The sequence below is a fragment of the Pituophis catenifer genome, unplaced genomic scaffold, assembly GCF_029215685.1.
Source record: "Pituophis catenifer annectens isolate HBS135680 unplaced genomic scaffold, rPitCat1.0.hap2 SCAF_1, whole genome shotgun sequence".
Taxonomy (NCBI): Eukaryota; Metazoa; Chordata; class Lepidosauria; order Squamata; family Colubridae; genus Pituophis; species Pituophis catenifer.
This window is the reverse complement of record NW_027256881.1, coordinates 102,985,213-102,997,867: the sequence shown is the minus strand read 5'-3', so window position 1 is coordinate 102,997,867 and position 12,655 is coordinate 102,985,213. Positions and strand designations below refer to the sequence as shown.

Genomic DNA, 12,655 nt, shown 5'->3' with positions numbered 1-12,655 from the left:
CTGCTATTGGTTCTCCAGAACTGGTCAGAACTGCTGAATACCACCTCTGATTCACAGATGCTATTTTACCCATAAAATGATCCCACTGATTCATACCTTCTATTTGGAAGTCTCAACATACCAAAATAGAGTAAAATTCAATTGAAATGCATGTTCAGGTTCCTAAAATGAACTTCTGACAATATATTTGTAACCCTTGGGTCACAATTGGTCCATCTTTAATTTCAAAACTATATGTGAAATCACGTCAGACCTTGGGTCAGAGCTAACCATCCCTTCCCTGAAGATTGAGAAAGAGTAAAGAATCTCAAAAAAAAAAAAAAAAAAAGGGTGGGGGTGGGGGAGCCATTAATGCCCATTTTAGGCCCTGGGCCCACATACATTTTTTTTTTTGTACCTAGCAAAAAGCTTCCATAGCAATGCTGAACTGAGTTTTAGATCAGTGGTTAGATTTGTCATGCAATTTTAGAAACTCTTTGATATGCACATGGAAGCAATTAAGCTTTCCATGAATTTCTTTAAACCTGTCTTTCTTACTTTCAAAAACTAATTCATGTTTGGTTGCTCTTCCCTGAGAAGTGGTGTCTTGTCAGTCTATTTAGCAAATTTTAAAGTATCTGCTGCCAACTAGAACAATGGAACACTGTTTAAGACAATGGAGACCATCCATGACTGGTGATCGTTCATTCTAGCAATGGAAAAATGTTAATGCTGAGAATATTAAAGATGTATTACTTCTTTATGAACTTAAAGAACGGGTTTGAGAAATGTGATTTGTTCTGAATATCTATGCCTTTTCCCTCCCAAAGATCCCACTAGTTTCATCTAGATGGGTCCACATTTGCAGCAGTAGCAACCTAGTGCCTTAGGAATGCAAATAGCTCGTGTTTTTCTGGCCCCCAAATCACTCTCTTACTGTACCAAATTCAGTGATGTGGTGGCTAAAAATGTGCCTTAAGCATTATAATATCCTGCTTAAGAACCTTCCACTCAACCCCATTTTCATGTGGAAATAATATCTCCCAACATAGACACCATTTGTACCACTTCAGCAGTGACTGTATCATTTCTAGATTGCTTCTTTCAGCTGTGGCAGGTACATCCTCATCTCTCTGATCAATACTCTTTTTCCTTTATGGCCATTTCAGTTTGTCTTGAGGGAATGACTTGATATCAGCTACATCAACATCACTGGAGAAAGCAATAGAAGAAGACCTCACTAAATACAGTGATCCTCATCTATCATTCTCTGTAGCTAAGCCAAGATTACTACCGAAACATTTTGAGTCACTTTAGTGGTTAAGGCACCAAGCTAGCAAGCAGAAAATCTTGAATTCAAGTCCTGGCTTAGGCAAGAGAGCCAGCTGAGTCAGTCAGTCACTCTTTCTCAGCTCAACCTATTTCACAGGGTTATTGCTGGGAAAATAGGAGGGGGGAGGTGTGCAGGATATGTTTTTTTTTTTACAAAAAATATCTTTTTTTACAAAAAGATTTGTAAAAATAATAAAGATGGTATTCAAATAAATAATTTTTACAGAGGTCCTGTCTACTGTGCTGCTTAATACTACCAAGATAGTCAGGAAAAAAGTAGACCAAACTGTACTACTATATAATTATGGTTCTATAAACTCTTTTCTAATGTTCTATTTCAGAGAACTGAGAATAGACTTCATTGTTGCCTTGAGTCAAAATGACCTCAATGACTTACGGTAAAATTTAAAGTAATTATTATTCAATGTAATGCAGTTTTTTAAAGATTAGCAAGCTTTCTTTTAAATTGCCACTGAATATCTTTTCAGTGCCTTGTACCTTTTCCATTTTCTATATTATAAACAATTTGGGTGCAGTCAAATCAATGGTTTATGGATTAGAACATCTACTATCATTCAAAACTCTCTGTTAATAAAAGCATCTGAATTCACATTTGGAAAGAAGCCTTGAATTTTAATGTTAGTATCTATCAGCATCATTGAAACTTTCCACTGGAAATATATTTTTTCTCGGTGAATATTTCTTAGAAAACTCTATTTGAACTATGGATGACATTTTGCACATATAAGGAGTATCTAAAATTAACATAATATTAATCTCATTTTGTTAGCTACAACTATAAACAAATAAAGCTTGTCTTGTTGCAATGAGGAAAACTGCAAGAATAAGGCATTTAGCCTGTATTTCATACAAATGTTCCATTAGGATTTGTTTTAAGATATCAGTAGCAGCCACCTTTGAATTACACAATAAACTAAGAGGAATCTTTTTCAGTTCTGAAGACCACATTCCTTAACTGGCAAACCTCCAGGAAGAAGGAGTTTCAGACTGGAGGTTTAACTAATTATACATAGCAAAGCTTTTAACTTGCCTGCATAATGGGAGGGGAAAGGGACATGAGATTTGAAGTATCTCATTTATACTGTGCTGGGACATGGTGATATTTAATTTCACAGTCAACTGAAGAAGTTTATTTCTATATAATCTAAAAATATAGTGAGTAAATGGAATAAAAGTGATTTTGAAGATATATGAATCCTTAATATGAGAAATTAAAATTACATCAGAACTCATCAGTCGAGCTATAGTTACAAGCATTAATTCAAAAGGAAGCAAAGGATGAGAAAGTAATTTAAGAAACATTGGGTTTGCTCAACTGTTATCTCCCACACAATGCTTATTTGCTGTCCTCAGACCAATAATACATTGGGAAATAAGGTAGTTTTATTATTAAATTTATTTAATATTATTTAAATTTTGCTATCCAAAGATAAGGTATAAAACTTCTTTAGAAGGCCAATTGTATTTACCAAGGCTAAATAGAAGATGAAAATGAGATTGAATTGCAGCCATTAAGAAATAAGTAAGGAAAGAACTGAGCTGAACCTAATTCAATTCTTTATATAAAAAAGTTTCTTCTAAATATCTGTAGGGACATCTTTCAGAAAATATGACTGCTTCAGAGAGATAGCCGACTCTCAGAAAATACCTGAATCAGATGTGCTACATGAGACAGGTAACACTCTCTTCATTGAATAATCATGGATGAATAGGATAATTTATCGAAATCACCAAGGGAGAAAGCAGCAATAATGGGATTAAAGAAAATGTTTTTAAAAAGCAGCTGGAAGGATAAACAGTGGTATTCTCAAAAGAAAGCCATGTCAGTGCAATTATAATATTCTTCAGGATAAAGACACAAAAGCAGGGGTGAAATGCTTCCGGTTCGGACCGGATCGCCCGCTCCGGTAGCGATGGAGGCAGGTGGTTCGGAGAACCGGTAGCAAAAATCTCTGCCCCCCCCCCCCATGCCCAGCTGAGCCGCACAATCATCAGAGGCTTTTTTTTTTAATTTTTAAAAGCATTTTTTCTACAACCTCTTTGGCTGAAAAAATGCTTTCAAAAGTAAAAAAAAAGCCTCTGATGATCGCGCGGCTCAGCTGGGATCATCAAATGCTTTTAAAAGCCTCTAATGATCCCAGCTGAGTTGCCTGATGGGCAGAGGCTTTTTTTCTTTTAAATGCCTCTGACGATCCAAGCTGAGTTGCCTGATCAGCAGAGACTTTTTTTCTTTTAAATGCCTCTGACGATCCAAGCTGAGTTGCCTGATTAGCAGAGGCTTTTTTTCTTTTAAATGCCTCTGACGATCCAAGCTGAGTTGCCTGATTAGCAGAGGCTTTTTTTCTTTTAAATGCCTCTGATGATCCAAGCTGAGTTGCCTGATTAGCAGAGGCTTTTAAAAGAAAAAAAGCCTCTGCCGATCAGGCAACTCAGCTGGGATCGTCAGAACCTTTTGAAAGCATTTTTTAACAACTTCTTCGCCGAAGAGGTTGTAGAAAAAATGGTTTCAAAAGTAAAAAAAAAAAATGGTCATGCCCACCCAGTCACATTACCTCCCCCCCCCAAGCCACGCCCACAGAACCAGTAGTAACAAATTTTAGATTTCACCATTGCACAAAAGGTCTCGGTCTCACCAGAACTGGAGAAGCTCTAAAATAAACCAGAGCATTTGACTTTTAAAGAAGTAAGCTAAACAATGTTTACTTACTTTTAAGCATTTCTTTTTATTTTCTCAAAAAATGAGCAAGAAGAATGAACCCTTTGAATGACATTAAGGGAGATAATCTTTAGTGAATGATAAAGCCAGTAATATTAAGTGTCATCACCAGAAGCTCACTGAACTACACTTGAGAAAATATGAGAAACAATAATCTTGATTAGTCTCTCTTTTAACAGTATCATCTGATTCACCTGCTTGTTTTAGGTGATTAATACACCTGATTACTTAGGAAGTAATACACTTTAGTAGAATCTTAAAAAAAGCTTTTGGTGTATTTGTTGCTCACAATAGCAAGATCAATAATAGCAGGGGAAGAGGTTTTAAAATGATTTATCCTGTAAACCTGCCAATTATATTAACCTGAGTCATTTTAACTTTAGTTTACCAGCAGTCCTGCTAATATTTAATAATGGCTTTGAGTTTTCTTTCACTTCTAAAATGTACAGACATTTTGCTCTATCACAAATATGATAAGAAAGAAGTAAGATAAGTAAGTAAGAAGTAGATTGTGAAATGACAATCTAAACCAAACATGAAAATCAACAAGAGAATGTTGAAACCAAATATTGGAATATTATAAATATGGTTTTTCTGCTTGTATATTTTGGACATCCTGACTTGTTTCCACTGACATGAGTTTTATAGATTTTTCATAACATGGCATAACATGTGCACATGTGTATGTTTGTATGTATATGTAATATATGTGTACACACACACACACACACACGTACACCCAGCAAAAATAATTCTCTGTTCTCTGTTACAACTTTTAACGTTATTAAAGCACAAGAACAAATCTATTGTTTTGATACCAAAAATAAATTAAGTGACAAAACTTGTAATTGCTTGGCCTGTAATGATATGATCACCTCTCCTTGTTGTGAGTAAAACTGGTCAGAGACACCTGAAAGTAGAATCTGATAATTATAGGACATGACCAATAGCAAATGCCAGCTACTAGTTATATCTGCAGATTTTCATCTTGGCAAAAGAAGGCCCTAAAGTTTATAGGAATTGTTACTAAAGTTTAGGGCTAATTTATTTTACTAAAATAAATTTCATTTTAAAATTCTAGTTTTTATGTTGTTGAATTGAACAAGATACCAATATGGAATGATTTGAATTAGTATAATTTTTGTTAACCTTTATACAAGAACATAAACATTTACTAAGGACAATTTCTTTTTCCTTTACTTACCTGCACAGTTTGATAAGCTGAAGGATCAAATCCTTTTACGCTAATTTCTCGGAAAACTCTTGGCTCTAATTCTTCTTTGGTCAGATCACAATGGTAAATAATACCTAAACATACAATTCAAAGATGTTAATTGGTTAATTTAATATGTTTTTATTGCCAAAAGCACACAAGTAAATATCTTTTATCCCAAAGAAACAAGACTAAAAAAAACACCTCTTAACAAAAACTGCATACCCCCAAAACCCTATTCAATAGTGCTTAGTAAGTTAAATATGTAGAAAGCTTAGAAAATACAAAATAACAAAACAGTAATTGATCAAGAAATTTAGTCATCTAAAACCTCTTCACCATGATACACTTGATGAATTTTCAAGCCTGCTGTAATTAATATTTTTTAAATATTAATTTTAATATTTTTCCCCATTAAAATGAGACATAGACAATATTTGTAGCCACTTTTCCTTTAATAACAACTAGAATCACAGCGGGACTTTACATCTATGATCTTATTTATATACAATGTTTCATATGGAATGTCCTGGATAAAAATGGACCCAAACATTTCAAATGAAATTACATGTGTTGACATATTCACCATTAATGTATACTGCTTCCACTTACAGATGACCTCTTTTTGCACTGTAGCAATATCTTTTCTTACTTCCCTTAAAGACATATTGAGAAAACAATCGCTATTTCCAGGTAATTCTCTTTTAGACCAGTCTGGAGCTTCCCTCTCATTATTTATATCTGATTGTCCCCTTAGTCCCTCCAAATTATGGAGCTAATCTCCACTTTCTTTTGGACAGAACAAATAAAAAAACTAAATTAAATTATTATCATTGCACTGCTATTACTGCATTTAAATTGAACAATCCAAGATGATAATCCAAGGAAGCATTTGTACCTGGAGAGGTTGGTGGTGGCATAGAAGGGATACAAATTTTTTTAGAATGGACCTGCCCTCATCATAAACTTACATTTTCTTAAATCCTATTGATTCAATGAAGTTAGATGGCACAATATTTTTGTCTTTATACTGTAAGGAAAAATTGTTAATGATATTCCACATTATAAGCAAAACAGCTCCAACAGTATGTTTCCAAACAAATAATTTATGTACAAATTAGGAAGTATAAAATATGCCAGTAATGGATTTCTTTTAAAAAAACGCACTAGTTATCAGTAAGAGGAAGCAAAGCAAACTGAAATAAGATGACCATTGAGCAAATATGAAAAGCAAGATGTGGTGTTGTTTATCCAAGATCTTATTGATCAATTAGAAAGTCAGTGAAAGAGAAGACGACGGAGGCAAAACACAGACATAAACAGCTATAGAAGTTTACATTTGTGTTGAAGTATAAAGTCCAGTTGCCTCCAGAAAAAGCACCTTTGGGACAACCATGACTTGGATGACCGAGAATCTTTACAGAATTTGAGGCATACAATTTGGGATGAACACCCTTTAAATGGTGTGGGAATAGGGATGGATTTCCAGTGGGAAAAAAAATTGCAGACTACAAGAATCAGGAGCACTACTCAGGTGACCCTGAGGACACAGATAAACCTCCAAGTACTTCAACGACCCTCTAAAAGGATGAAAATTACCAGCTGTCTGCAAGGAATATCAATCTTTCCATTCCCCCACTATCCTGTCAGAGCTGAAGAAGCGTCTTCGATGAGAAGTGAAAAGTCTTCAAAGAAAAAAAAGAAGAAATCCAGTTGCCTCCAGAAAAAGTACCTTTGGGACAACCATGACCTGGATGACTGAGAATCTCTACAGTCATCTATAGAAGTTGAATCTGCTAAATATTTTGGAATTTTTAAGTAGTGAATCATTGCTTCAAGGTTAAGCGTTTGGGAGACTTTATTTTCTGTTACCAGTACTACTTTAAGTATGCATTACCCATGCCATCTTAATATAGGTGTTTAATGTCAATGTGAAAAAAATGAGCTCACAGTCTGAACTCAATGGAGGTATATCAGCACTAATATTTTATAAATTTTAATACAGTCTTGCATTTTGCTTTTTTTAAAACTACCGAATGACATGAGTGTTTTAGGAATTAAATGCCACATTTTTGTTCTCTGTTGCTCCTATCATATTTAGATTAGATTCTATAAGATACATAAGTTACATTTTCTTTAATTTTGCATTAAAAATAACTGTAACAAAAACAGTAGAATTCCCTTATGGTGAATTATGTCTACAGAGGTGGAACAAATCCAACTTCCTTTCTTCTGAGTATAAATTTTTGGATGTAATGTTTTGCTAATTGCCTTTTTGCTTTCTGCTGTATTTAGTTATTTTAAAACTACACTGGAATATGATTGGTATGAGACAGAATGGCCAATTTACCGCTGCCAACTTGCTAGGACCAACTTGCCACGGCCACCTTGCTGCAAGACAACTTCCCACGGGACAATTCAATTTAATTATTTAAAATCATTTTTAAAAATATTTTAATTTTTGTTATTCATATTTCATTTTATCCGTCCTTTTTCATCCTTTTTAAAAATGATTCTATTCCACCATTTCTTCAACAAGAGTAACTTGTAGAACAACAAGTGTAACTCTTGTCCTGCATCGAGTTGTCCCATGGTGAGCTGGCCATAGCAAGTTGGCATGGCAAGTTGTCCTAGATCTGTAGGCTAAACCTGAAAAATGTGGATTATCTTGCCCTCTTAACTTAGTTTCTTCCCCTTTGCTGCTATGAACTTGAAAAAGCAAAATAGGAAAACTTGATAAATATGTTTTATGGTTTGTCCTGTTTTGAAATGTAATTTCAGGCCTGCAGTTGGACACCTACCTAGCTGAGAACAGAAGGGAGGGTACAAAATTTAAGAAGACAGTCACATGCTATGTTCCTATAGTACAATAAAAAAAATCTACTTTCTAGGTCAGAAAGAAGAAACAGAATTATTCTAACAGTACTTCCTTTCAGTTATTATTGAAATGCTGACATAAATTATACAGTTTTATTATAGTTTATACCGTCCAAACAAAAACAATTTTAATTCCGATTCAGCAATGTAGATATATGTTAATTTCCCCTCTGATAATCACTGCGACTTAACAAGGCTTCAGATTGGTTAGCTTAATTGCCACAATTAGCAAAAATTGGTATGTTGTTTTTCAGGATATAATAAAGTCAGACTAAAGAACAGCATAGAGCTTTCCAGGGCTCAGGGAAACTTCTTTATTTTCTTTCAGTACAAAGCTAATTCTGTATAAAATAATTGGACCAAGATAAAGCATATTCATAAAGTATATATATATATATATATATATATATATATATATATATATATATATATATATATATAAAACAAACAATTTGATATATATATCAAATGTATATTTGCTGATAAAGAAATAAAGGGAGACTAGTATAGATCTGTTTCAAGCTATTTAGCTCTCATCAGCTAGCCATACCCTTACTCAGATTTGAACTTGGGCTGCCTCCATATTATATAGGACTTCAGATATTTTTTCTGCAAGAAGAAATACATTACTCTTTTTTTCTCATAATTTATAAAATAGTAGTTTCTGTAAAGCTTGTTCTTTTAGACATTATTACAGAAAAAAAAGATCCCCTCCAATGAATAATGTTACATGATGGAGGCCACAAAATGCAGATTTTAAAAAAAAAGAGTCTATGACATTTTAGGAGAATCTAAGTCTACACTTAAGGAAAGTAGATTTTGTTAATTATAGCTTCACATTGATCTTTAACCACGAGGGCAAATAGCAATGTAAAAGAATTGGCAAGAAGGAATGAGCAAAGAAGAAGGGTGACTGTGAATTATAAAAACAAGAACAATAACTATACCAGATATTCTAAGAGCGGAACCATGTTAGTTTATGATAGCAAAAAATTAGGAGGAGGCTAGTAATACCTTTTCCAATGTAGCTGCATAGAATTCCTAGACCTAGTCTAAGGTAAGATTTAAATTGGGAGGTAAAGACAGATTAATTTTGTGGCTGTTGATGAATATGAAGATTTCTATGAATATGAGGAAATGTTTTTCAGCTAACAAAAGCTTAGGTCAGGGGTCAGCAACCCATGGCTCTGGAGCCGCATGTGGGTCTTTCATCCCTCTGCTGCGGCTCCCTGTTGCTGGTAGGCTCCACAAGTGATAGGGCTTTCGGTTAGGATAGGTGGAGGAAAAAGGATGCCGCGCTAGGAGGAGACTCTATGGTGGGGGAACCGGACTTCCGGTCAGCAGAGGAAAAAGAGCCCTAGGAGGAGACTATGATGGGGGAACTGGACTTCCTATTGGCTCCAGAATTGAACGGGGGCTTCCGGTTAGGACCTTTGTGGCTCTTTGAGTGTTTAAGATTGCCAACACCTGGCTTAGGTCTTAATAAAATTGTTAATTAGAAAAGGTGCTACCAGCTTCTTTTTGATTTTTAACCTTACTTGTAGGAGAATCCATTCTTATTGAGGATGTGTTTCTCATTATTGAATTATACACAATGGAGGTCACAACTTCAAGTTCTTCCTTTGTTCCCGTCTGGGAAAACCAATCTGGTCTAATGGTTAAGGCACCAGGCTAAAAGGCAGGCGACTGTGCGTTTAAGTCTCACTTAGCCAGGAAAGCCAGCTGGATGATTTTCGGCCAGTCATTCTTTCTCAGCTCAGTCAGTCTCAGACCAGGCTTAAATTAACATGCTTTGGACACATTATGCAAAGACCCAGTTCTCTGGAAAAGACCAATGCTGGGAAAAATAGAGGGAAAGAAAGGAAAAGGATGACCAGAAGTAAGGCGAATAAACTCTGTTACAGAGGTGATGAGTGCACCATTGGAAGAAATGGAAAAACAGGTTAGACACAGAGACTATCTGTGGTATTGCTAGGATTTGAAAACGACTTGATGGCACATAATCAAGCAGTCAATGAAGTTAATAATCCTCCCTTTCTATCAAGAAAACCAGACTGTAAAAAGAAGGATCTCTCGAGTAAAATCCTTCATAAATATAACTCAGTTTTTTAAAATGCAGGAATAGAAGCATAAACCTTAATTCCCTAACAGAAAATATTCTGTAATAACTTCCTTCTTCAAGTGCTGAAATGGAACAGTGCAATACTTAGCCGTGGGGAAGGAAGGAAATTCTACATTTAAAATATTGCCAGCCCTACCATATTCAGCTAAATACAGTTTTCTGCCATCCTTTTCTGTCATTTATGCAGACAAGAAGGAAGGTAGAGCTGAAGGCTATCAACAGGAAACAAATTTATTGTCCAACTGCTACACAAAAACAGGCAGGGATGTAATTTTCATGCTGTGAGTTCATCATAACTTGTTCAACATAATAATTAATCTGCAAATTATAAAGTAAAGGAATAAAGTAAACTCAGTAATCCTGCTGTAGTTGTAGTAATCGGTAACTACTGGGCTTTCAAAAAAAAACTGTCATAAAAGCTCGATCCATATTATCTTTCTGCTTATTATGTAGCTAAGAACATGGTAATTGCCATCCTATGCAAATTTACACTTGCTTCTCATGTAGAAGACAGTGAGGAAATACTAATTCACTTATTTCTACAGCACATTTGATTAGTAAATCAGGGGAAATGCTTCTCCATGACATGCTACAGATTTTATATATATATATGTCTTCTTAAATATGAATAGATGAGATGACGCCTCTAGGTTATCAAGTATTTGGAAACCTGCACTAAGGGAAACTCGAATTTTAACATCAGAGGATAGGCAGAGATTTCAACAGGCAACCAGTGGTGTTGTAATGCATGCAAGAACCCTTACCTCTTTGCAGTTGACTGTTGGTAATAGGGAACCAGAGAAAACTGGACCGTTAACACGCATTCAGGCTGCAGCTAGTATAATTCAGCCAGAGTTTTTGAAAGACCTTACAAAGGGTTTTTGTTTGGGAATTTAAAGGATTCTGAGCTAGGATCTTAGTCAAGATTTTAAACATTTTAACTAACAAACTTATGACACGGGAAAAACCCCGAGATTTTAACTTTTTACACACACACACACACACACACACACACACACACACACACGCAGTATGTATACAATAATATATATGTGTGTGTGTGTAGTGTGTGTGTGTGGATATACACTATGAAAAATCTATTTTTGAAAATTCTTTCCAAACAATGTAATGTTGCAAAATATAAAAACACTAATCACAGTAGTTTATAGGTGTACTATTACTTTATAGTCATTCATACCTGTGCAAAGAAAACAAGCAATATGCAAAAGAAGCCACACTTACCTGGTGATAAGAAGGAAGTAAATTGATAAAATATTTCGCTATCCTTCTTTTGTCCACTATATCCAACAATGCTGCCAACATCTAATGGAAGTGTCTTGAGATGGGCACCAGTTGCCAGGTCATGAAGTTGCAGGACATTCTTCACATCATGCAGATAACACAAGACTAGGAAGTTGGATCTAACACATGCCACCCATTCTGTAAATATGAAGGAAAAACAGCTACTGTATTTTCAGTATGTGATTACAAGAAAATGTTTAATTTTTAAAGAAAAATCTGAGTTTAATATCTTTCATAGAAAGAACTTAAGTTTCCTCTGTATGTCATTAGGAGCCTAAAAGATTATCAGATTCCTAAATATATTTCAGCTTTATGCCAGCAAGCACATTTAAGAATTTGCTTAGTGTTTGCTTTCAAGCCAATATATGGAAAATTGGACCTCTATGTTGTTCTTAACAAAACTATCCAATCAAGGCCCATCATGGGCCTCCAACCTGCTTCTCGATGTTAACCACAGATGAATTCTTCCTACCGGTAGCTGTTTTAATGGACAGAATTAAAGAAAATAGCTGGGAAGGGAAATTAGAGAAGGAAATGCTGCTTCTACTGCATTCTTACACTTATTGCAACAAGTGAGCAGGTTAGTATATATGCCCTTCTTTCCTTCTATAACAAGATCATCTCAAAAATGACAACTGCCAGGAGGGAAGCCCCCCTCCTTGATTAAATCAGAGAAGGCATGGGAGGGACGATATTCTTGTGACAATTGGAATTGGTAGTTGGGAATTCAAGGAAGAAAAGAAAAGTCTTATGTCAATTTCTCTCTCTCTCTCTCTCTCTCTCTCTCTCTCTCTCTCTCTCTCTCTCTCTCTATCTGATGGACCCATTCTTTGCAATTTAATGGCTTCCCTATGTTATTTCTTATTCAATTCTATTTGCTATCCTTCTGCCTTACTCCCCCTCCCCAATACTTTCCATTTTAAGTATTTCAAATTTCTATGGCCTGATTCTTATATTACTTTTATACACTTTGATTTTTATCTGGCAAACTCTACTGAGGTGATGAAAAGGGGGCATGCTTTAAAGAGCCCCAAATGTCTATTAAACAGGGAATTAGGCAACAGGAGTTATTTCTTTTATTTCTATGAGTAAA

At 35.1% G+C, this 12,655-nt stretch overlaps 1 protein-coding gene across 1 annotated transcript in view; it reads right to left on the bottom strand.

Moving 5' to 3' along the window:
• PREP (prolyl endopeptidase) overlaps positions 1–12,655 on the bottom strand; it is a 59,212-nt gene that overhangs the window by 16,332 nt on the left and 30,225 nt on the right. Inside the window, exons 9-10 of the mRNA XM_070953717.1 lie at positions 11,503–11,700; positions 5,253–5,356 (exon numbers count right to left, since the gene is read on the bottom strand). Of these exons, the coding sequence (XP_070809818.1) occupies positions 5,253–5,356; positions 11,503–11,700 (302 nt within the window). The remainder of the gene's footprint in view (positions 1–5,252; positions 5,357–11,502; positions 11,701–12,655) is intronic.